The 24,422-nt window shown below is 48.7% G+C and overlaps 1 protein-coding gene across 4 annotated transcripts in view; it reads right to left on the bottom strand.

The window, feature by feature from the left end:
- CABLES1 (Cdk5 and Abl enzyme substrate 1) overlaps window positions 1-24,422 on the bottom strand; it is a 115,823-nt gene that overhangs the window by 9,004 nt on the left and 82,397 nt on the right. For 2 of the 4 annotated variants that reach the window (XM_081252067.1, XM_081252068.1), the window contains 3 exons: window positions 14,609-14,705; window positions 12,725-12,881; window positions 11,373-11,476 (listed from right to left, as the gene is read on the bottom strand). In XM_081252067.1, the coding sequence (XP_081108193.1) occupies window positions 11,373-11,476; window positions 12,725-12,881; window positions 14,609-14,705 (358 nt within the window). Of the gene's footprint in view, window positions 1-9,128; window positions 9,864-10,828; window positions 11,032-11,372; window positions 11,477-12,724; window positions 12,882-14,608; window positions 14,706-24,422 lie in introns of those variants that run through there. The other 2 variants (XM_081252070.1, XM_081252069.1) reach the window with 2 other exon arrangements.

The following is a 24,422-nucleotide window of genomic DNA, read 5'->3' as shown; positions in this document are numbered from 1 at the left end:
TCCTGACCATTGAGGTGGCAGTATTGTCACATCCAGAGCTGACAGCCAGTGCAGACTCCCCTAGTGACCTGGTTCTGAAGTATGGTTTTGGGATCATTCCTGAAACCCCAACTTAGGCTGTTTCATCGGCCTCCCCATTGACTCTATAAGCTGTTTGGTACCCTGGAAGAAAATGCCTTTCTTCTTAAACTAGCTCGAGTGGATGCCGTGCTTCATAACTGAACCATAAGTGAGGCATACACTGTTTTCACTGAGGGCATTTATTGCTACTGTAACAGGACCTTACTGGGGGGATGTGGGGTAGGGCAGAGCTCTGCTTCCCCTAAAGGCACCGATGTCATCAGTTCACCGCAGCACTGGGGTCCTCCCACGCCACTTCCTGACCAGTCCTAGCTTTAGAAGGGCCCCGTGAGCACCAACAAGCCAGCTCAGCTTGCAGCCCTGGAGGTGGGGCAAGGAGGGCTCCGGCCACCCCCAAGCCCAGACCTTGCAGGAGAGACTCTTATTTGTACAAGTAGCCTCATCCTAGCTCTTGGGATACGGAGCTGGGACCTACTTTTCCTGGCAGCAGGATGAGTGGATAGCTGTATTTGTTTCCATGCTGGAGCCTGGAGAGGGGTGTAGAAGGAGGGCCAGTGAGCTGATGCTATGAGACCCTTGGCTCAGCACCTGGCCCCCCAGCGAGGGCTGCACGTGGCCAAGCCCTCAGGTTCATGTTCTAAGTGGCAGAATTCCTCTGAACCCCAGCTCTGCCACCTGGAGGTACAGAGGTGGCACTCTGTGATGCCTTCTGTGCGGGGTTTCCAGCCACAGGGCCATGTCCTGGTGACTGCTCCCCGCACCGGGCAGAAGGCTGGCTGGCAGCCTGACCCTCCATTTACTGATCGATTTGGCCATCACCTGGCTACTCTCTTTCCTCAACTAGATATAGTACATTTTGGGGGTAAGAGGGTCTCTGCAAACTTCCATCTTTCTGTCAAGGCCCCCCCATTTCCTGACCTCCAAGTGTCCAGCAGCCCTATCCTCCAGGGCGGTGTGGCAGAGGGAGGGTGGCTCCACTGAGGAAGGTACAGGACGGACACAAGCCAGCTGGGCCTGCATTCCTAGGGGTTGGCAGCGTCAGGAAATCCAAGGGCATCTGGGGAAAGAGGCTGTGCATGCTGACTGCTGAAGGCTTGCTATGCCTGGACCTGAGGCAGGTGCCCAGTAATAGTCATTCTAGTTCACTAGCTTACATATATTTTGGGGGTGAGGTAGGTTGGCTTCTGGGGCAACGAAACGCTGCAAGGTTCAAGACAGCAGGAGGATGGTGGTAAATCTCGGATGTCAGTCTGAGTGCCTTAGAACACAAAAGTGGTTGTATCAGTGTCCAGTGGCTGCTGTAACAAACTACCATAGGCTTCATGTCTTAAACAACAGAAATTCATTGTCTCACAGTTCTGTATGCCGGAAATCCAAGATCAAGGTATCAGCAGGGCCATGGTCTCTCTGAAACTCTCCCTTGCTTCTTCCCAGCTTCTGGTAGTCCCAGGTGGTCCTTGGCTTGCGTATGCATCATTCCAATCCCTGCCTCCACACGGTGTTCTCTCTGTGTCTGTGTTCACATGGCCATCTTCTCTCTGTGTCTCTGTCTTCTTAGAAGGTCACCAGTCCTATTGGGCTAGGGCCCACCTTGCTCCAGTATGACCTCATCTTAATTAATTTACATCTGCAAACACCCCATTGCCAAATAAGGTCACAGCCTCAGATACTGGGGTTAGGACTTGAGCCAATCTTCTTGGGGGGACACAACTCCACCCACAGCAGTGGTGTCGCTTGTGATGGAGCTGCTGTGCAGCCTCGCTGTACTCTGATCTCAGCCCTCCATCCCAGGCTGGATGCAGCGTCGCCCCTGCCTGTGAGGCCCCGCTCTGCCCCGGGCAGCAGGTTCTGGCCTTGACCTTGGTCTGAGGGAGCACGTCTCTTCTGCCCCCACCTCCTCCACCTCCAGATGGCTCTGGCTCACTCTTGCTCTCATCTCTGCTTCTCTGAGCTGCAGCTCAGTGGGGAGGATCCAGACTCCGGAGCCAGATGCCTGGGTTTAAACGCCAGCTCGGCCACTCAGCATCCGGGCACTAGTGCAGGCGGCCTAAACTCTCGGTGCCTCCATTTCTTCATCTGGCTTCTCCGTCACGTGCTTTATGATGATGGCTGCAGGGTACCAGACGTACGGGCTGCTCGTGCTCAGCGGCTCGGGGCACGTGATCAGGGTGGCTGAATGGGTGGCCCCCAAAGCGACAATCTGCTCCCAGGCCCTTGCTCAGACAGGGCCTTGCACGCACGCTGCACCTGGAGCCTGCTGCTTCAGATCGGCCTGCTCTGGCCAGGCGCCAAGTATGGGAAGAATAGCCCTGAGCCCAGGACGACCCCTTCAGGTAGATTCCATGAGGGATGACAGTCCTCACGGTCCTCAGCTCTGGTTCCCCTCTAGGAAACACTTTCTGGAACACAGCAGCCACGACTCCTCTGCATGGTCCTATCTGTCTTGAGGGAGCCTTACGACATCCTTTAGAGGCTGGACCTCCCTCCCTCCCCAACCCCGAGAGACACTCGTCCTCTTTCCAGTGACGGGGGGTGAGCCGAGGCGGCAGTTCTGGGAGGCTGAGCTGCAGGCGCGGGTTACAGTGGGCCCCCAGCCACCCATGCGTTCTGGCTCGAGAGAGAATGAATGAAACGGGAGGCTCATGCTTTGTTCCAGGTCCCCCATCAATCTAACTGCACAGTTTACAAAGACTCACAACGGCTGGGTTTTGCCAGTGGGCGTGCGTTCCTATGAATCAAAGTGCTAATAAATGGGCTGTGGTCCCCTACTGGTCTGGTACAGACCGGGTGACCACTGTGCTCAGTGCCACTAAATTCCAGGCCGCGGGATTTGCCAAGTGCAGGGGTCCTTGCGGCCCCAGCAGTGGCCAACAGCTGGGCACGGCTGCGTTTGGGATGGGCAGCTCCATCCCTGGCGCCTGTGATTCGCAGGGTGGGGTGGAGCGAGAGGTCACTTAAATGCACTTTCTTGCAGCTGCCTGGCTGCGGGGAAGCTGTGTGTGCACAGCTGCAGAAAGAAGAAGGAAGGTCAGCCGGGAGGAGGAGACCATTCGAACGCAACGCAGAAGGTCCAGGAGATGCAATTCAGAAAGGAGCCCTGCCCGGCCTGCCCCGCCAGAGAGGCAGGCAGAGTTAGGAAAGGCCCAGCATGGGGGCTGATGCCACACATGCCTTCTGAGATAACAGGAAACGACGGTAAGACCACAACCTAGTTCTCCAGCTGGAAGAGTCTACTGTGCCGCAGAGACACCCTTTGCTTTTTACAAAAACAAATAAAGGCTTGGACTCACCGGGAGAGAAGGGAGGGAGCCTCCACAGAGCTGACCTTGGGCTCCATTCTGGCCCAGGGCACCACCAGGATGCCCTCAAGGGAAGGCCTCCCAGGGTGGGCTTGGGGTGCAACAGGAGAGGGCGGGAGGCAGCAGGTGTGCGCTGGGGGTGCGTGCACCCTAGTAACAGTGCTGGAGGAGAACGAGGGGCTCAGAGCTGACAGGCTGATGGTCTGATTCCCACAGAAACAACATAAGAGGTGCTTCCGCTCGGGGCTGGTAAGGCTCTCCTTCCTTTCGTCCCCACCTCCAGGGCTCACATCTCTCTAGGGACTCTTAGAGCAGCTCTGAACTGATGCGAGCTTGCTGTCGGCTCTGCTGCCGCTCCCCTCTGGGTCAGAGGGGCCCCTGGGGGGGCAGGAACATTCCAGAGGAGCCAGGTTCCAGCGGCAGGGCTACCTGAAACCCAGGAGGCAGCAAGGAGCTCAGGGCAGGTGTGCGGCCTCTCTGAGCCTGGCTTTCCTGGCCTGTGAAACGGAGGATACAAGGCTGTGATGTCTGCAGCTCTTTCCGGTGCCAACAGCCAGCCTCCACGGCACTCGCCTGACACCCACGGGGCTCCGAGCCCAGCTGGGCACCGGAAGGCACACGTGACCTGCTCGCCAAGGAAAGCAGAGCCGCGGCCCTTGATGAAATCTATCTCACCACACACAGCTGGGCATTTTGGCTGTTCTGTGTTTATTCCTTTTCCCTGAGAGGACTGTAAATCACAAGGAAGCTACGGGAAGGAGTGCCCAGACCACTCGGGCTGGGGCTGCATTTGTTGCTATTTCTACCCATCGGATTCCAAACACAGGATCCTGGGTCTAACCCCTGCCTCTTCCCTTAGGCGAGCAGCTCTTCAGGTTCGCTCACTGAAATGAGATGGCTTGCAAATCGGGGAGAGGCACACAGGGAAAAAGCTGCGTTTGCGTCAGGATTACACCACCATGTGGACTGGCCCAGTGTGCAAAGCACGTTCACGGTTTCAGACGTGTGTCGAGTGTTTACCTGGTACTACAGAAACTTCTGGAGTAGTGTTTCCACCCACCTGAGATAACAGTGGGTGGACGTGGCCCTGAGGTCACACACACCCAGATAGTATTTGCACTTTTAAATGCATGCTTCTTAAAGGGTGGTCTCAGAGCACGAGCTGATGGACTGTGTGTGCAGTGTCATGTTAAAAACCACAAAGTGATAATCAAAAATCTGAGACAAATACAGAGAAAGGGAGCAGATGCTACCTCTTGGTTGAAATGTAAAGCAAAGTTTCGTTTCATATTATTTTTACAAGAAAAAAAGATTAAAAAACCCCCACAATACTGATGCATGCTACCACATGGATAAACCTTGAAACCATTATGCTAAATGAAAGAGGCCAGACGCAAAAGACCATATTGTGTATGATTCCATCTTCATGAAATGTCCACAATAGGCAAGTCTATAGAGACAGAAAGTACACTGGTGGTTGCCTAGGGCTTAGAGGATGGGTGGGTGCTTAAGGGTATGGGGGCCTCTTTTTGAGGATGATGAAAATGTCCTGAAATTGACTGTGGTAATGGTTGCACAATTTTGTGAATATACTAAAAACCATTGAATTGTACACTTTAAAGAGGTGAATTGTATGGTACGTGAATTTCATCTAATAAAACTGATACCAAAAAAACCCCAAATCCCAAACCCCAAACCCCAAACAGAAAACAAAACCCACCACGATGCAATAAGGCATTTTATTTTTACACTTACATCAAAAGCTGGCAGGCCTCAAAGCCCCACTGCTCAGCGTTTGTGCAGGCGCCTGGCAGGGAAGTTCCAGGGCCCCTTCGAATCTCCAGAGAGGCCCAGCAATGGTGTAACACTGAACTACTTTTCTTAAAGAGGGTCTCCCGAATTGAATAAGCTTCAGGCATCTGGAAACCTGGGGGCCTGGAAAGAGCCTTGCGAGGGAGGGGCCCCTGGGCTCAAGCTGCTTTAGCTTCTCAATAAATCCACCTGCAGACAGGTAAGTAAGTGCCCACGTCATCCAGACAGCTTTCAGTGAAAAAGAAATATGGAGGGAAAGCAGAATCCAATCTCACGGAAGCCTGGATTAATCTTCCTTTATTGTCTTCTATTCCCTCCTGCTCAGTATCTCCTACTGTCCTGAAAAGTTAAGTTCTAAGATATATTCCCACAACCCTGGGGAAATGCTGAAATGGAAGGAGGGGCTTTTCTATGAGTCCTTAGATTGTAATATTAAGTAAATAAAAGAATAGGCACCGTATCACGGAGATCAATCCAAGAGACATCCTCTCGAGACTGAGATACCTATAGGTATCACAAAGGTCGTGAGTCACCTTTCTTTCTGTTGTCAATACAGTTCGAGAGGGCTTTCTTCCTGAGAAAAGGATCCAGAAATCCCTTCACAGAACGTTAATTTTGTCGGCATTATCTCAGTCAGTTCTCTTATTTTCTCCTCTTAATTGCTCTCCACACCCATAAGGGGGGAAAAACCACTACCGACTTCAGCTGCCAGGTTCTAATGATAAATAACCGCTCTCTAGTGAAACTTTAATTATAGGCCAGGAGGCACAGGGCAGGAAGCACCCGTTCTAGTGGGAGGCCTCTGGCCCCCCTCACTGCATTGAGAAACCATATGAAGCTCAGGCCCTACAAGAACCTGCATGTAGCCAGGAGGCTCGACATACTTTCATGTTTCGTGGTCACCTTCTAGAAACCATAAGGCCAAAACCACGGGGGCAGCTGCAATTTGATTTCCACATCTGCACCAGGAATTTTTTTTTCATTCAAACCTCTCCTTTGCCCTTTCACAGTGGCTAATACTGGGAGTGACTTGCTTGGATCAAAGTTAAAAGATACAACTGTAACTACAAATGCAAGGTCAGTCTCAAAGGGTTCCACTTAAACTCTGTAAATAACAGCCTTCTTTCTGAGCCTCGGGGAATGTTCAGCTCTGGAACCTTCCCACTTTAAGGCACATCCCAGCAGTGGCAATGACTGGCCTTTTTATCTTCTAACTGAGAACAAACATGAACGAAAATATACCTTCAACTACATCCTGGCTGGTAAACATCACCTTCACTGACTCAGAAAGCCCGCTCCTAGGTATTTACCCAAGAGAAATGAAAATGTATATCCACAAAAAGACTTGTATGTGAATGTTCATAGCAGCAATATTCATAATATCCCTAAGTTGGAAACAACGCAAATGTCCATCAATAGGAGAACGGGTAAATAAATGATGGTATATCCATACAATGGAATCCTACTCAGCAATTTAAAAAAAACCAAAAAACTACTGACACATGCAACATGAGTGAATCTTACAGATATTAAATTGTGTGAATGAAGATGGATTAAAAAAAAACACAGTACACAATTCCGTTCATATGAAGTTCCAGTAGAGGCAAAACCAATCTTTGGTGACAAAAGTCAGAACAGCAGTTGCCTTTGCTGGGAGGGGGTATGAAGCAGAACACGATGGAAAGGAGGGAACTTGCTAAGGGGATAGAAGTGTCCTACATTTTGGTCGGAGTGGAGGATACAAAATTCATGGAACTATATGCTTAAAATTGGTACGTCTGATTAGCTATAAGTTATACCTTAATATGAAAAGAGAAAAAAAATGGCAGGACTTGCCTGGTGGTCCAGTGGTTAAGACTTCGCCTTCCAATGCAGGGGGTGCGGGTTCGATCCCTGGTCGGGGAGCTAAGATCTCACATGCCTCCCGGCCATAAAACCAAAATATAAAGCAGAAGCAATATTGTAACAAATTCAATAAAGACAAAAAAAAAAATTGGTCCACATCAAAAAAATCTTAAAAAAAAAAAGGCTGCTGCAGGATTTGATGGGAGTAGACGCACTATAGCTCATCACTGTAAAGGTTGCTTGATTCTGTAGAGGCCACACCAGCACCTCAGACCCTGAAATTCCACAGGTATAAGACACCCCAAAACCCAGGACAACAGCCCCTCATTCTCAGATCTGGGCCTCTGCTTGGCTGGCCGAACTTAAACTGCCCTGGGGGCCTCGCGGGGACAGGCGTATGGCAGCAGGACCCCAGAGGCCTTGGAGGTTGATATTTAGGGAGATGTGTCGCGCTGCTCAGTCAGCCTGTGAGGGACTTGCTGGTTCCCTTCCCCAACTTCCACAGCAGGGAGCCGGGGAGAGGGAGGAAGGAGCAGGGCTTCTCACAGGGTTGAGTCCGCCTGCAGGGGGAGCCCTGCCAACCATGAGGGTTCACCCCGCAGCAGGAACGCTCCAAGCTGTGTCACTGTGTCAGCTCTTCCTACCCACCTACAGGCCAAGATGTGCCCCAGACCCTCAAAGAGGGCCTTTAACAACCTGGATTAGATAACCCTGTAGCCCCCTCTGACCACCTTGGTAGCCGGCGCCTACTGACAAGTGCAGCTCCCTGAGCATGGGGTCAAGTTAGCACAGAAAATTTGTCAGGATCATCATACTATTGACGTGTGTGTGTGTGTGTGTGTGTGTGTGTGTGTATAAAGGGCAGTGACTGTTACTGTTAAAAATATCCATTTTACACAAGGTCAACCTCTTGCACACTTCAGGCTCTTGCACATGGGGCCATCCCCCCAAGGCCTGGCAGGCCTCTCTCCCCTCAGCGTTGACTTTTGCATGTCTTCAGGGGAGCCCTCCTTGAGGCCCACGTCCAACCCCTAACCCTCCCTGTCATTCCTCACCACTTTTCTAAGATGATTCCTTCCTTACCCTCCTCACTGCAGTGACTTGTGTACTGTTCGCTGTCTGACTTCTCCACTCACTCTAAGGTCGAGGAGAAGGGGGTCGGCTGGTTTGTCCTCCACTGTATAAGGAAGCACCTGGCCTGGCACATAGTAGGGCCTCAGTCAATACTGGCTAGATGGACAAATTCTATACCTGTTACCCAACACACAAAATAAAGCAAGCAAACCAAAGCCAAACCCTCTACTTTTGCTTTTGCAAGTTCAGTGCCAAAATGCATGTGAAACAGCCGCAGAAGCCACGTCTGCTTCTAGAGAGGAAGTCTCCTGGAAGCCAGTCTGAGGCAGTTTGTAACCATGACATGCACGTCTGCGCTGAAAAGTGGACGGCCCACGTTTTATCAAAGTACCAATATCTGTGGCCAGAGCAGCAGGAGATTTCATAAGGTTAGGTCTTATGAAAATGACCAGGCAAATGCAGTTCATGAGCAATTTCATTCTCTAAAAAATGGACGGTTACAGGAAGCACAGGCTACAGATTCAATGTAGTGAACTGAAAAATGACCCACTTGGGACCATAAAACGAGGAGGGTAGGACATACATACTGACTTGGCAGGTCATCTAGCGCACTGTCTGGTGGAGCGGGGGAATGATCAGTCTGCACAGGTGTGCACATGTAGACTACAGCCCAGAACCTCGAAGCTCACAATTAAATCATTTAAAGAAAAAAAAAAAATCAGAGCCACACCAGCCAGACACCAGGCCTATAAAAGGAGAGGTCAATGTTATCACCAGACGTAACACGACTACAGAAGAGCTCCCCTCCAAACCCCAATGCCAATCAAAAACAGTGCACCTTCTTATTCTCTTGGTTACGTAGAAATCTGTTAAACTGTTGGCCCAGAGAATCATCTTCATGTTTTACCCTGAGGTCGGGGGTTCTGCCACTGGCTGCTGAGGGACATGGATTCAGAGGCACAGTAGGAAGAGTACTAAGCCCAGGGTTCTAGCCTCAGCCCCTCACTTCCTGTCAACTCTGACAGCCTCACTCAGACTCCCTGAGCCACAGTTTCCTGCCCAAATTACTTAATAAAGTGAACTTTAATAAATAAAGCAGTGAACAACATGAAGAACCCTTACTGTTACACAAGTCACGAACTTTCAGTTGCTCCCTCCACGACATCAGGGTAAGGATTCTGGTCATTTATCGGACGCTTATTATGTGCCAGCTGATACGAATAAGCCCTCATTTTTAGAAAGAAGTAAATAATCTAACAGGTCATAGGTAGAAAAAAAAATAACTCTATATGGCTCTGGTTTTGCTTTCTGTGTTAGGAGTTGGAGAATAAGGATAGGAGAGAGAGGAGTCGGGGCAATTTTAAACAAAGTGCCTTTGGCAATTCATTCTGATTCAATGTGGCATTTTATTTTATTTTATGTTTTAAAATATTTATTTACTTATTTATTATTATTATTTTTTAATGATATTTAATTTATTTACTTTATTTATTTATTTTTGGCTGCGTTGGGTCTCCATTGCTGTGTGCGGGCTTTCTCTAGTTGCGGCGAGCGGGGTCTACTCTTCGTTGCAGTGCGTGGGCTTCTCATTGCAGTGGCTTCTCTCGTTGCGGAGCATGGGCTCTAGGCGCGTGGGCTTCAGTAGTTGTGGCTTGCAGGCTCTAGAGCGCAGGCTCAGTAGTTGTGGCGCACGAGCTGAGTTGCTCCGCCGCATGGGGGATCCTCCCGGACCAGGGCTCGAACCCATGTCCCCTGCATTGGCAGGCGGACTCAACCACTGCGCCACCAGGGAAGCCCCTAAAATATTTATTTATTTAATTTTTGGCTGCATCAGGTCTTAGTTGTGGCATGCAGCATCTTTCGTTTCGGCGCGCAGGCTTCTCTCTAATTGTGGTGCACGGGCTCCAGAGCACGTGGGCTCTGTAGTTGCAGTACACGGACTCATTAGTTGCTGGAGCGCAGGCTCAGGTGCCCCGCGGCATGTGGGATCTTCGTTCCCAGACCAGGGATCGAACCTGCGTCCCCTGCATTGGAAGGCGGATTCTGAACCACTGGACCACCAGGGAAGTCCCTCAGTGTGGCATTTTAGAATGATCTCTGAGCTATCTGCCAAATTACAAGAGGATATACATTGAAAGTGAACAGTGAGGGCCTGAGTTCTGCCTGGTGTTTCTCTGACGTCAGCTACTTGCCAGATGCTCAGTGAGAAGAGAAGCTGGGGAGTTGGGGCGGTGGGGGGGCCTCACTGCTGAGAATGCTAAGCTTAGAGTGAGTGCATGGGGTGGGGTCCCACTCTGGTCTTTGCAGACACAGGAGCCTAGAACAGAAGAAGGACTCCCTGCTCACTCCTGGGGCCAGGGCTTCTGACATCAGCCGGCCGGGGAGGAGCAAGGGAACCAGAGTAGGATGTTTTCAGCTGCGCTCACCCCTCCGGGCTGGCAGGGGGGCGGTGGGGACATCCTGGGTCGGTGCTCTCTACCCGATGGTGTGCGTGGCCTGGCACGGTGGGTTTCTCTAAAAGCCCGGCTCCCACAACCCCACAGCAGCATAGGCTCCGCCCACATACAAGTCAGGACAAGTCTGCCCAGTGAAAGTACACAGGACCCTGTCAGGCCCCACTGGTGTCTGGAGAAACAGCGGCCAGAGCGGTGGGAAATGGTGGTCTGCCAAAAGCAGAAACCAAATTACACAAAGGGAAGAAGAGGAAGAGCCTGTGAAATAAAAACAGCAAGGAAAGGTTTCGCATTTAACACCCACATTGTCCTACTTTCACTTTCCCGGGAGATGATTCTCTCATCCAGAACCCAGTGCCAAATGCTTGCTCAGAGTGTGTGCAGAGGCCTACGGTCACCGAGGAACTCCAAACAGCTGAACTTGAACTCAGCGCTGCCAGCGATGGGCGTGATTGGTGAAGCCCTACCTAGTGGGGTCCATGGACACATACACCCTCAGAGGTGAAGCTGCACCCTGAGCTGGCAGCTTTCACAGCTGCCGGCAATCCAGCCTTCTCAAGCCCTCTGAAGTGGTGCACCTGGGCCAGGTGGCCGGAAGAACCCTGGATGTCATGCAGGTCCTTCCCTGAGTGACCCACACGCGGCGGGGGGTGGGGGAGGTCCTCGAGAAGAACCAGACAGAGCAGTGTTTGAACAAGCCCCCAACCCCAGGAAGAGCCACTGGCCCTTAGGATGAGCACGGCACCTCCAAGTTCTCCGAGGAGGCTGAGGGGGTCAGCTCCCCTGCCACCCCTCCACCGCCACTCACCATGTACGAAGGAAAGATCAGAACTCGTTTGTGCTTGCCGCAAGGCCACTGGGGGTCATCCAGGAGATTCGGGTCATAGTCCATAAACTCTCCCAGGTCGCTACCTGAGGATCACACGCAAAATGATAACTAGGGCCCGGGACCTCCTGAAGCAGAAGTAGCCGGGTGAATGCCTGGTACAAAGTTAGACTGAAGAAAGGGTGGCTTCAGGTCACTGAGCTCAGAGTCACATTGCTCGCTCGGACCATCAATAAGCGTGTCTCTGCACGCCAGTGAGTGTATGCCCTGGCAGAGGGAGTTCACCAAACACTTAACACTCTCTGCCATTTTTTCCATTAAAAAAAATTATGAATTAATCTCCCTGACCCGGGAGAGCACAGAACCTCACGAGCATGAAAGATGCGGTGAACACTCACAGATTACAAAACGAGGCACGGAAAAGGCTCATTCTCTAAACCTGCAGATCAAATGAGCCTCAAGTGATTGCACGTGAGAAGCACGTTTGGTGTGAATGGTTCCGGGCAGGCTTTGCGGTCTGAAAGAACGCAAACCAGAGCAGCCACCAGTGCAAACAGCCGTCAGGGACCAGGGGTGGCCGAACATCAGCACAGCGCTTCTGAGCTCAGCACCTGGACAGACCTAAGGAGCTTCGTGTCCACCTGGAATTTCTCTGACAGTGGAAATAATCCTGCCTCATAAAGCATGGTTCTGCCTGTGTGGATTCTCACAAAGGCTTGTACAGGCCAAGTTGGAAGCATCCAAGTCTTCCGTCAGCAGCCGAGTAAGCTCACCCGCTGTGAGAATCACAAAGGAAGTTCTCACACCTGATGGTACGTTTATGGGCCAATTATTATTATCATTATTTTTTTTACATCTTTATTGGAGTATAACTGCTTTACAATGGTGCGTTAGTTTCTGCTGTCTAACAAAGTGAATCAGTTATACATATACATATGTTCCCATATCTTTTCCCTATGGCCCAATTATTTGAAGAAAGGCCAAACCTGAGCACTAGGAGAATGTAGGCAAGAACCAGGTATTTGGAGAGATAAGGAGCGGAGCGATGGAGAGAAGCCGGGGAGTCTAGCCATCTCTGCAAGGCGGCCTGGGCATGTCTCCTCGTGGGAGCTCAGGGGCTGGCGACTGAGGCCTTTCATTAAAGAGCTCGCCCCTCGGCAGGGTTGTGAGCCTGCCTGGCCCGAAATCGGCTTGCCCCAAAGTCCCGTCACCTGCAGGATGAGGTCACGCTCCAGGGCACCTGTCTTCCAATGTGCACATGGAGACCCAAGCCACACTGTCCACCAAGGCACCTCCTGCTGCAAGCTACCCAGACCAGCCAGGCCCCAGCTTACCTGTGTCGAGGCTCCCCTGGGTGCTGCTCGCCCGGCCGATGGAGAGGCTGCGGTGGCTCAGGGTACGGAGCTGGGAGAAGGCGGACATGGAGTCTAAGGTGTTTCTCCGCGCTCCAAAGGCGTTCGTGGGTAACAGAAACTGGGTATAAGAAACAGTCTGAAAGGTGAAGACAAAAACGGGCCAGTGATTAACCCCGGGCAGCGTTAGGTTTGCGTTCTGACCAAGCTGCGTTGCCGCGCCAAGTTCACGTCCATATTCTCATTGCTGCAATTCTAAAATCCAAGATCCGAAAAATGAAATTTGTTTTGGCACTCGTTTGTGCCAAAACCTAAACTGGACTGACTAGAGGCCATCTGTAGTTTTAATTTATCCCACTTGGCGTGAATATTCATGTTATGGGGCAGAGATATTAGTGTGTCTGATAACAAGGTACTATCGCAGAAGCTGCTAGGATGTTGTCTAACACCAGAGGCATATATCGCGGTACTTTTTCTAATCCACCAAGTGCAGAATTCTAGAATATCAGGTCCCAAGAGTCTCGGGTAAGGGACTGTGCCCTCCCATGTTCCTCTGGCAGACGCTGTGTCTCTGATGCTCATCTCACTTCATCCTCCCTCCTTCCTCTGTGAACACTCAACCTTCAGGAATGAAGAGGCAACACGTGTTTTTCTTTTCACCCACTTGGAGAAGCACGGCTCATACACCCCGACACGTGAGCTCAAGGCCGATGTCATTTGGGCGCAGGGGTGACCAGCGGGAGCGGTGATGGGTGGGTCGTTTGATGCCCCAGCAGCTTTACCCACAAGCAAGCTACACTGGACGACTTCCCCAAAGACATACTTGCGTCGTCTCCATAAAGAGGCTCTGGGAGTGTTTACAAAGACTGCCTGCATCCGGCACAAAAAGGTCAAGTTCATATTTCAACCTTCCCTCCTTAGACTTCAACCTAGCAGCTCAGTGAATTGTGGATGAAAGTGGGATATGACAGACCCTGCTCGGTGGTCACTCTCTCAGGCCGAGGGACTCTTAGCCTCTCAGGACCATGGGTAGCAGAAAACACTGTCTAGTAGTGGGGTTGCTGCCTGCCGTCACCACCAGTTAATGCATGTTCAAACCACCCGCCACTCCATCCTGGAACATGCACCTGTGTGCGCGCACGTGTGTGTGTGTGTGTGTGTGTGTGTGTGTGTGTGATAAAGTAGTCTCCCCTTACCCACAATTTCAGTTACTCGTGGACCAAAAATATTAAATGGAAAATTCCAGAAATAGACAATTCATAAGCTTTAAATTGTGCACCATTCAGAGTAGTATGATGAAATCTAGCACCGTCCTGCCCGGGATGTGAATCATCCCTCTGTCCAGCTGATCCCATCCCTTAGTCACTAAGCAGCCATCTCGGTTATCAGATTGACTATCATGGTATCACAGGGCTTGTGTTCAAGTGACCCTTATTTTACTTAATAGTGGCCCCAAAGCTCAAGAGTACAGATGCTGGCAATTCGGATATCCTCTTACTGTGCCTAACTTATAAATTAAACTTTATGATTGGTATGCATGTATAGGGGAAATATGGTATACATAGGGTACACTGTACCACCCAAGGTTTTAGGCATCCACGGTGGGTCTTGGAACATATCCCCTGAGGATAAGAGCGGGTGACTGAACTGGTCAGGACCAGCATTAGTGGCGAAATAGCTGTGCTGCTATTTAACCCATGTGCACACCTGGGATCGGGGACAGGCTGGCGTCACGCGCCCAGAAACGTGTCCCACATTGGGTTACCCAGCACGAGCGCAGCTCGTGGTCCATCACACAGCCTCTGTTTCCTGACCCTTGTGGTGTCTGTCAAACAAGCTGGTGGCCTGGAAGCCAGGCAGCCTTACCTTCCCGTCAGCGCCCAGCTCCACGCCTTCCAGGCCAATGATCTCTTTCAGGCTCACAGCTCCTGCTGACTGTCTCCCTCCGTCCAATTTCAAATCCCTGGGGGGGATAAGCCGAGGATTAAAAATGGTTCTGTTTGCACCCAAAGGAGCCACGGAGATGTCTCCTAACGGAACACTACAGTCACACTCGCAGAAATGACAGAGAGCCCTGCTGGATGAGACCCTCTCTTTGTCCCTCCTTCTCAGTGACACTCTGTGGGTAGCTAGTTCTACCCACTTTGAAATAAACGAAATCCAATGGAACAGAGAGCCTGAAGACGAGAGTCAGGCTCAGAAGCCAATGGATTACCGACATCCCTTCCCGCTTGGCAAGGCCATTGGCTCTTAGCTGGTCAGCTAACTGGAAGCCAGGGGGAGACCAGCTCTCCCTGCCACCCCCTTATTAGATGGGAGAAAGAAATTCTTACCCTAAACAGTTCTCAGCTTTACTACTAGTAATGAAGGAATTAAGGCCACAATAGCCACCCCAGCTTCCTTGCCAGGCCACTTAGACAATGATTATCTTTCTATAAAAGAATAACCTCCAGTGTTAACAGCAAGCATTTATAGAGCACTTCACACTTTACAAAGACTTTCACACATCCTCCATTTCATTCTTTAAAATCATCCTATCAGACAGGCGTTGCAATTATTATCCTATTTTACAGATGAGAAAAAAGAACCCAGAGCAGGTAAACAGCTCACCAAGGTCACCCTAAGAGCGGGCTGTAGAGACCGGTTTTGCATCTAGTGCTGTATCTTGTGCAGCACGTGGCCTCGGTCTGGCTGTGCCTCTGCTCGGGGGTAACTGCTCACATTTTCATGGACAATCCCCCTCCTTACAGTAGTTCTGACTTTCGCTGCATGTTAGAATCACCTGGGATCTTTGACAAACTACAGGCTCAGAGATACTGCGGGTTCAGTTCCAGATCACCCCTATAATGCAAATATTGCAACAAAGCGAGTCACATGAATTTTTTGGTCTCCCAGTGTTTATAAAAGTTATGTTTACAGTATGCTGTAGTCCATTAAGTGTGAAATATTATGTCTAAAAAAACAATGTACATACCTTAATTTAAAAATATTGCTAAAAAATGCTCACCATCATCTGACAATGCAAGGTTGCCACAAACCTTCAATTTGTGAAAACAAAAACAAAAACAAAAACGCAGTATCTGTGAAGCACAACAAAACGAGGTACGCCTGTACGGTGTCTGGCTTCCATCCCCAGACATTCATTCTGATTCAGTTGGACGTGGGTGGCAGGAGTTTTAAACCCTCCCCAGGTGATTCCAAATTGCAGCTATGTTTGGAAGCTCTCTCTTCCAGCTTGGCTCTACCACACAGCGCTTATCAGTCAAAGCCGCCCCAGGCTGGCAGCATCTTGCCGTGTGGGCTGGAGGGAGGCACCCCACTCAGGGGTGTCTCCTACAACCTAAGCAAGAATAAACAAAACGTAAAGGCAAGACTGTCCAGGCCAAAGGTGAAGGAATCATGGAAAGAGAGAAAGGGAGCCGCGTGAGAGGTGGGGAAGAGACAAGAGGCCACCCCCTCCCACCTTCTAAGGAGGAAAAAAAAAAGTATTCTCTCACTTTGTTGAGCAGTCATCCTTGTCTATGGGCCTCCCATGCGTGAACTGACTCCCTGATCCTATCTGATTAATGACACTTTCCATAAGAAACACCGAAGACCTGCATCTAGTAAGTACAATATTTTCTAAGGTAGTCTCCTTGGGAGGCCAAGGTCGTGTCAAGCTCAGGATTTCTCTGGAGCCCCTTCTGGAATGAACACTAACGTCATGCAGAAAACAACAACAACAACAAAAAGCAACCAACCCATTCCAGTCTTCAAACTTTATATGTATATATACAGTGCATGTGTACGTGTGTGTGTTTGGGTGTGTATATATAATTATTTATTTATTTATTTTTTGCGGTACGCGGGCCTCTCACTGTTGTGGCCTCTCCCGTTGCGGAACACGGGTTCCGGACGCGCAGGCTCAGCGGCCATGGCTCACGGGCCCAGCTGCTCCGCGGCATGTGGGATCTTCCCAGACCGGGGCACGAACCCATGTCCCCTGCATCGGCAGGCGGACTCTCAACCGCTGCGCCACCAGGGAAGCCCTATAATATTATTTAAAACCTTGAACACTTACTAGTTGAATCAGTGTCCCCCCACCCCAACGGACCAGATTTCACTGTAAATGACTTCAGGTACTTCCAAACATCAAACTCACCCCTTAAGGACAGTACCGAACAGGACAGTAACCCACAGAATTGCAAATACTTCGTTAGAAGGTGCACATCACCCCCTCGAGAGCCCCTAAAATGTTCTGAGCAACAGAAGTGCTCTCGGGATGCGTCTGAGTTCTCCCGCAGGGGCCTCCTCTGCTGGGGCCACAGCCACCGAGGGCTCTGAGGTCCAGGCTGATGTGAGTCATGTCACTTTATGAACATGCCATGCCAACAGAGAGACCTGTTTTCCAGTTATTGGCCTCAAATCCCAAACTGGAAGGACCAGGTGGGCTGGAACAGAGCAGGGCTCAGCAAGGCCGCCAGGACCTCAGGACCTCAGGTACCCAGAGACCACGTGCCTAGCTGCCTCACCTCCTACATCAGCCATCGGGGCAGCTCTCAAAAGACTTCCTCAAGCAATTAAGGATGGAGACGATGACTGCACCAGGGCAACTAACAAAGGGAAATGCCTCCAGAGCAAGAACCCGAACAAGACATGGAGGCAAAAATAGCAGTGGTGGGAAAGGCTGGAGAGGCCCAATGGCGGAAGACCAGGGGCTGAGCTGGTACAAAGAAGCAGAGCCTGGCCTTTGGTTAAAGGACCCACGGCGTGCTTCTGCGGACTTACTGCGTTTCCAAAGCCTAACCCAGCAAGCACGTGCCTCAAATTCCCAGCTCTCAAAGAACTGTCTCCTTGATTCCACTTCACCCAGATGGAGGATGTTATTTAGGACTGAAACTAATACAAAAGCAGGGAATATCTTTATGGGATGAGAAGACCAAAAGAAATAAGGAGTATTAAAAGAGGCCCCTATTAAGAGTGCTCCTGTTGAAAAAGAATAGATACATGTATAACTGAATCACCCTGCTGTACACCTGAAACTAATACAATATCGTTAGACAACTATGTTCCAATACAAAATACAAATTAAAAAAAAAAAGAGCGCTCCTGGATGGAGAGCTGGCTACAGGCAGGTACAGAGTCTCAATCCATGTCTGTATCTTGTCTACTTGGTGTCTGATGTGTGAAGATGCTTAAAGAAGTGCTTACTGAACAGAGCTAGTCTGACTCTTTGCTAGTTCATAAAGACAGCACAGAAGGTGGGTGTTTTGCCATCGTGCCCCTTTGCATCTGTCTCAGTTTGCTCCCAGGCTCACTGCTTCCCTGGGGCAGCTTTGCCTTTGCCTTTGCCAGCTGGCCCCTAGATACTGGATGCACACACCCCAGTTCGCAGAACCAAACCAGCCACCTTCACTCCACACTCTTCTTCTTCACTCCTCCCCCATGGGAAATGGAGCCATAACAAAAGTTATACTTCTTGTGCACACATGAAATGCAAAACTCCTCTCCATGAGATAAACCCCAAGTCCCATTTAAAGGAACAGGGATTCTTAGACTGTCCAAGCACCTCCTGGACACTTTGGACCACACGGAAGAGAAAGCGTGATGGGCAAAACTCCACTACCCCTGACCGCGGGCACTCATCTTTCGAGAATTACTGTGCCCTTCTGCTTATTGCAGCCACCCTTCCCGCTGGCGCTTCACTTGTATCTTTCTACTTTCTAAATAACTACGGCATGCTGAGAAAGAAAATAAGCCAGGAGAATAGTGCATCCACCCTCACCGGCTACTGAGAAAACACACACTGCTCATTATAGTCCAACAGAAACTCCCACAGTGAGGGAATCTCCTCCATCTGAGCTGTCCTACAGGGCATCCACGAGCCACATGTGGCAATGGAGCACTTGCACTGTGACCAGTTGACTGAGAAACTGAATTGTTAATTTTGGGTAATTTTAGTTAAAATTTAAATAGCCACATGTGGCTACTGTACGGGACTAATAAGTCAGCCTTTTTGCAGTGGCCTGGCCACTTTCTTCCCATTGCCTCCAAGGATGTCTCCATTCCAGGCCCCAGCTCACAGAAGAGACCCAGAGTGGGCGGGGGAACAGAAGCAGGACCCTGTGGATGGAGCCAGAGCACACCAATGAACAATGAGCAACGGTGCTCCCCAAGTTCACAGCATTCCAGGTCCTTTGTGCATCCTGGAGGGGAGAAGGGGGTGCCCAGTGATAATTAAGTCTGAATTTCCCTCCAGCCTTGTAGAAGGGAGTTTATATTATTCATATTACGTAAACTAAAAAAAAAAATGCTACATTTCTTGTACACCAAAGCTGGTGCACCTGTATTGGCTACACTCACATTTCAGAAACTTCACTGACCTGGTTATAAATATCATAACTGCTCTAGAAAATTGACTGCTTCGTGGTGGCAGTTGAGGGCACACTTTTCCGTTTTTGCTGCCTCAGATTCAGGAAGAGGCTGTTACTAACTTCGGGGCTGCCGTTTTGGCGGCATTGAATTAAGAGTGCCCACGTCCACACATCCACTTCCACAGCCACGTGTGCACGGAAAGTGAAACATGTCAAATCTATTTCCATAATGTTGGTCTCTTTTAACAGCTTTTTAATTGTATACATTGAGACTCTTAGGATATAAAAAATACTTCTTTCAAAAGAGACTGACAAACTTCTCGAGGTGCCTTAGCTAAGTGCTCTCATAAGAGTTGCTGAAATGTATACAGTTGGCCCTCCATATCTGCATCCATGGATTCAACCAACCTCAGATCAAAAACATTTGGAAAAAAATTCCAGAAAGTTCCAAAAAGCAAAACTTGAAGTTGCCCTATGCTGGCAACTATTGACATAGCGTTTACATTGTATTAGGTAGTCTAAGTAACCTAGAGATGATTCAAAGTATGCAAGAGGATGTGTGTAGGTTATATACAAATACTATGCCATTTTATATAAGGGACTTGAGCATCTGTGGATTCTGGTTCCACCGGGGGTCCTGGAACCAACTCCCCGTGGATACTGAGGGATGACCTACATTAACAAGAACCATATGAAACTGCTGTTGTCTGTCTGACTTACATAAACTGTAACTTCACATCGTGACACCTAATTTACAGACAAAGTAACTGCTCAGGACTTACATGTAAGTGTAAAGCAAGCAAAAGACCCGTGGTCCTTGATGCCCCACTGTTTTGGGAGCCAAGGGTTGAAGTCAACCACAGAAGGGAATTCTGAATGGTGTTACTGGTTCACCCAAAGAGAGTTGCCAGTGACAAAAGAATTAAGCAGAAGTCCCAGAGGAGTAGTGATAAAATCGTGATGTTTTCTAAGATGATCCTTTTGAATTCTCATTAAAATGGTGTATGAAAATAGAAATATCTCTTTGGCTCAAATGCCAGCATTAACCCTCCAGTACCAAGAGGTTGAGCTGGATAACAGAACTACAGCTGAAAGTAATTAAAAGCAAACTGAAGTTGGACTTTTCTATTTCTTTGAAAAGCCAAGAAGATTATCTTTTCCCAGATATGTCTAGAGTTCAAATATTAATTTATTTATGTTCTACCTCCTTCTGAAAATGGAATGAAGGCACGTTCAAATACCAGATGTGGATATTGTCCAAAACTGTATGCATTAAGGTTTAAATGCTATAGCTTGCACTCAGAGACAAACATGGTCAGTCAGATCATAGGAGAGAATCTCATTTGGGCAGATGCACTAACAGACCTCTAGTTAAGAAACCGGACAATGCATAGGTCTGATTCCTTCTCTTCCACAGGCCTGGGTGATGCTACAGATCCGACTTATTTAGGTACAAGAGCTCATTTCTCATTCTATTCAAGTCTGTTAACTTTCGCAGAGGCTGTAGGCAATAAACATGCTTTGAAAACTCAGCTCAAAGATTTTTTTTTACAACATGTGGCCGATGGGTTGGGGAGTGGATGGCAGCGGTTCAAGGGGGGATGGGGGAGGGGCTCGCAGAAGACTGCGGGGAGATTAAAACAGAAGATGAAAACGCATTTGGGGACACAGCCAATCAGCAGCTGTACCCTTAAGCAAGGAGCAGAAATGTAGGTTGGTTCTTTTTGGGGGTGTAAACCCATCCTTCATAGGACAGCACTGGAAGTCATTTAATGCCGCTCTCCTGAAAGCCTGTAGCTTCATGGCTGGAAACCCCCTGGACCTCTTAGTTTTGGCTCCCACGGCATAGTGAATGTACATGATTTCACAGTTGTGAAGTCATCCGGTCCAAGCAGATGGCCAGTCTAGATATCCTGGTGCCCAAAGGGGGTTACCCAGGTCGCTATTCATCACACAATGGCCAACTCCTGATTTCATCTTGTGTAATAGGCAAAATGATCTTTCGTTTCCTTTTTTTAAAGCTCACTGAGCCATAATGCATGGAACTGATCAAATGAAATTCCCTATGAGATAAGAAGAAATTCAAGCTAAGGCCCTTTCCTTAGGCAGCAATGAACCAAAATTCCTCTTACTTAAAAAAGAAAAAAAAAAAAGATTTAAATACTTAACCCCTGGGAAGTAGATGGAACAAGTGTGTGTGTGATCAATTAACTAGTTTCCAGGGCTTTCTGCTTCCAAGGTGGGGATGGCCTGACTTCTATCCCTAATCATTCCTCTCATGGAGCCCCAAAGTCAAGACCTTGGAATGCCAGCCCGGAGCTCCACTGGGCACTTGCTCTTTAAAGAACCACAATAGGTTGAGCACTTTAATGTGTAAATAATTTAAAAGCCAGTTAATTGGGAATGACACATATACACTAATATGTATAAAATAGATAACTAACGAGAACCTGCTGTATAAAAAAATAAATAAAATTAAATTAAAAAAAAAAGCCAGTTAAATATTAACAGGATTTCTGGGTCCTAAAAAAAAAAAAAAAAAAAAAAAGAGATCTGCTGTAAAGAAAGCAAAGCTTGAAAGCTGGATTAGGAAAGAAAATACCACTTGTGAGCTCATTTTAATTAAGAGATCATACATCCACTGGAACTCAACCACACAGCATTTATCATAGTCTAAGTGGTTCTAATTGTCACTTCTTCAGATACCGTACAGCTGCCATCTTGGATTGGGTCTGCTCCCTTGTATCAGAGCAGAACATTATAATATCACAGTTCAGTCGATGGAACAAGGCCCAGGAATGACAGGAAAAAGTGAAATCCAAGCAGCTTTTAGTCCAGAAGTCCAGCCCCTCTCACACTCAGCACTTCATTGATAAACCATCCCTACCCCCCTTCGGTAACTGGCAGACAATGAAGGGACCATAACACAGCTTACACCAAAATCTTTGTCTAAAGGCAGCTCCTATAAACAGCGGGGTAATAGCATGATTCATCCATGAGCTCATTCCTGAATCTGTCTCTGTGTGGAAATATGCTTGGTGTGAGGAAAGAAACACAATTTGTGAATGTGCAATTTTCCACAACGAAAAGAGATGTTTTTTGGGAAAATGGGTGGGGAGGAAGGGGGGGATGGGCTGGGAGCCAGGCAGGCAGCATTTAGGCTTAGAGGCCCTCTCTAAAAATAGAAGAAGCCGTTCTGTGTGTCACCAAATGATCAACTCAGGAAATGGACCCAAGAGGATGACCTCATCTGAAATGCCCCAATGCCAAAAAGCTAAGGACATAAACACCATGTGGAAGCTGCTATTTTAAAACACGCCCCCTAAGATACCTTGTGCTCCACTGGGACGCCATTTTCTTCATCACATGGTCTCTGATACATTTATAATAAAAGTAACCCAGCGACTTTCAATCAGGTGTGGTTATCTGAATGGGTCTGTACCCACACACATCTCAGAAACTGTTTTTTGCTGCAATCACTACCTTGGTTATTTAACATAGCCTCGAATCACAGGTTAACTGGGTTCATTCCTAATTCCTTTTGTTTGGATCCATACATACAGAAATGCCTACTGATGTCCATGTTTCAGGAAATAAGAGCATGTGGGCACCCACGTCACTCCTCTTATGTACAGTCCTGGGGCTGGTCCTCAATACAATGCCTGCATCTCCCCCTCAGCAGTGGGTTGTTATCCAAAAGCTTATGAGTCCGCCCTCTGGAACTCAGAATGCACTTCCCACTGACACGATGTTATAAATGGCCATTAGCCCACACAATGCCCTTTTTGGCCTACAATGTAACTGAACTAGCCCAAGAGTACCATCAAGAGCTGTGGTTGCAGGAGCAGCAGGTCAGAGGGGGTAAGAGGGCGAAGAAATAAGAGAAAGTTGGGTTTGTCTCGTGGTTTCCCGGTTTGGGGCTGACCCTCCATAACATTTTAAAAGAGGTCAAGTTTGCCTTATTTCCACCTCCCTCTCTGAGCCTCCTTTTCCTTCTCAGGATCCTTCCTTCCAAGCTGTTCCTATTTTTTCACAATTTCCTCTCGCTCTCTCTACTTCTGAACTCATAGATTCCTTTACAGCTCCCAGATTTTCCACTCCTGGTCCCATGGTGATGGCACAGCAGCCCAGAGGATGGGGTGAGGGCTGAGAGCAGGAGAAGGGGCAGTGGTCTTAGAGGTGTGGATGAGCTGTTAATCAAGTGGGGTTTGCCTACTTAGGAAAGTCGAGCATCTTGCTTGCAATTCATTTCATAAGTGGAGGGTCGCCAAGCCAAACCACAAATCCACGCTAGAAAAGAGAAGGCAATGACTAATGTGGATAAAAGGCAACGAGGCTCAGACAGGCCTTGGCAACTGGTTGAGAGGAGAGGGGCTGGTTTAAGGCTGGGACTCTTCCCAGAAAATGGCATAATTTACAAGCTTAATCTGAGAAGAGTGTTTACAGCTATGGAAGGTTTGATGTTTCAGTTATAGTGAAAAAGGCAGGCAACATCTGTTCCTCTTCTCAGCAACCAGCTTCTAATAGCTTGTTTTGAAAGGTGGGGTTTGGCAGGGCCTCTTAGCACTAGCAGGAAAGATCAGAACAAAACAATCATCTTGTCATATTCCCTATAAGCCCATGCACTAGGGGGAGAAAAAAGACTGGAAGGAAATAGACCAAAATGTTAATGATGCCTTTGAGGTGAGGCTCATTCATTTTTAGTCTTCCTTTTATTTTTATGTATTGTCCAGATTTTTAAAAATAAGCAGGTACCATTGAGGAAAGCAACGTAAAGACCAAGTGAAAAAGCAGAGCTGCAGATGAATCCCTTTTGTTTGTAGAAACACTCACTGGCTACCTCACCATGAACAGGATTGAGATTTGCCATGTTGGGGCGCACCTAGAAAGACTGATCAAGTAGCTCTGTGACCAGACAAACATGTTACCAAAGTTAACATTTAATGAGTATCTACTAACAGGCTGGCAGGGGGCTCAGAGTGTTCATACCTAATTTTCCAGTTAATGTTCTCAGAATTCTGAGGTTGACATTATAGCCGATTTTATAGGTGAGTAAGCCTGGGACCAGAAAGTTAGTTAATTTGCTGGGACCAAGGATCCTGTCCGAGCCAGCTCTCTCCCATGCCGATGGCTCCCTGGCTTCAGGGATGGATAAGGACTGTGGTTTCACTGATGGGGCCATGAGGGACAGAGTGGACATGAGTGGGCTTCTCATCCCCACTCCCACTTTTCTGGAATAACTCTGATGTTAGGGGTTTTATTTACTGGTGTTCTGTGTAAACCTGTGTTAGAAGAACGGTTTTTTTCAGCAAAAAAAAGAAAAAGTC

This window comes from Mesoplodon bidens, assembly GCF_964165515.1.
Source record: "Mesoplodon bidens genome assembly, chromosome: 13".
Classification (NCBI taxonomy): domain Eukaryota; kingdom Metazoa; phylum Chordata; class Mammalia; order Artiodactyla; family Ziphiidae; genus Mesoplodon; species Mesoplodon bidens.
The sequence above is the reverse complement of the archived record's forward strand: the minus strand, read 5'-3'. Positions and strand labels throughout refer to the sequence as shown.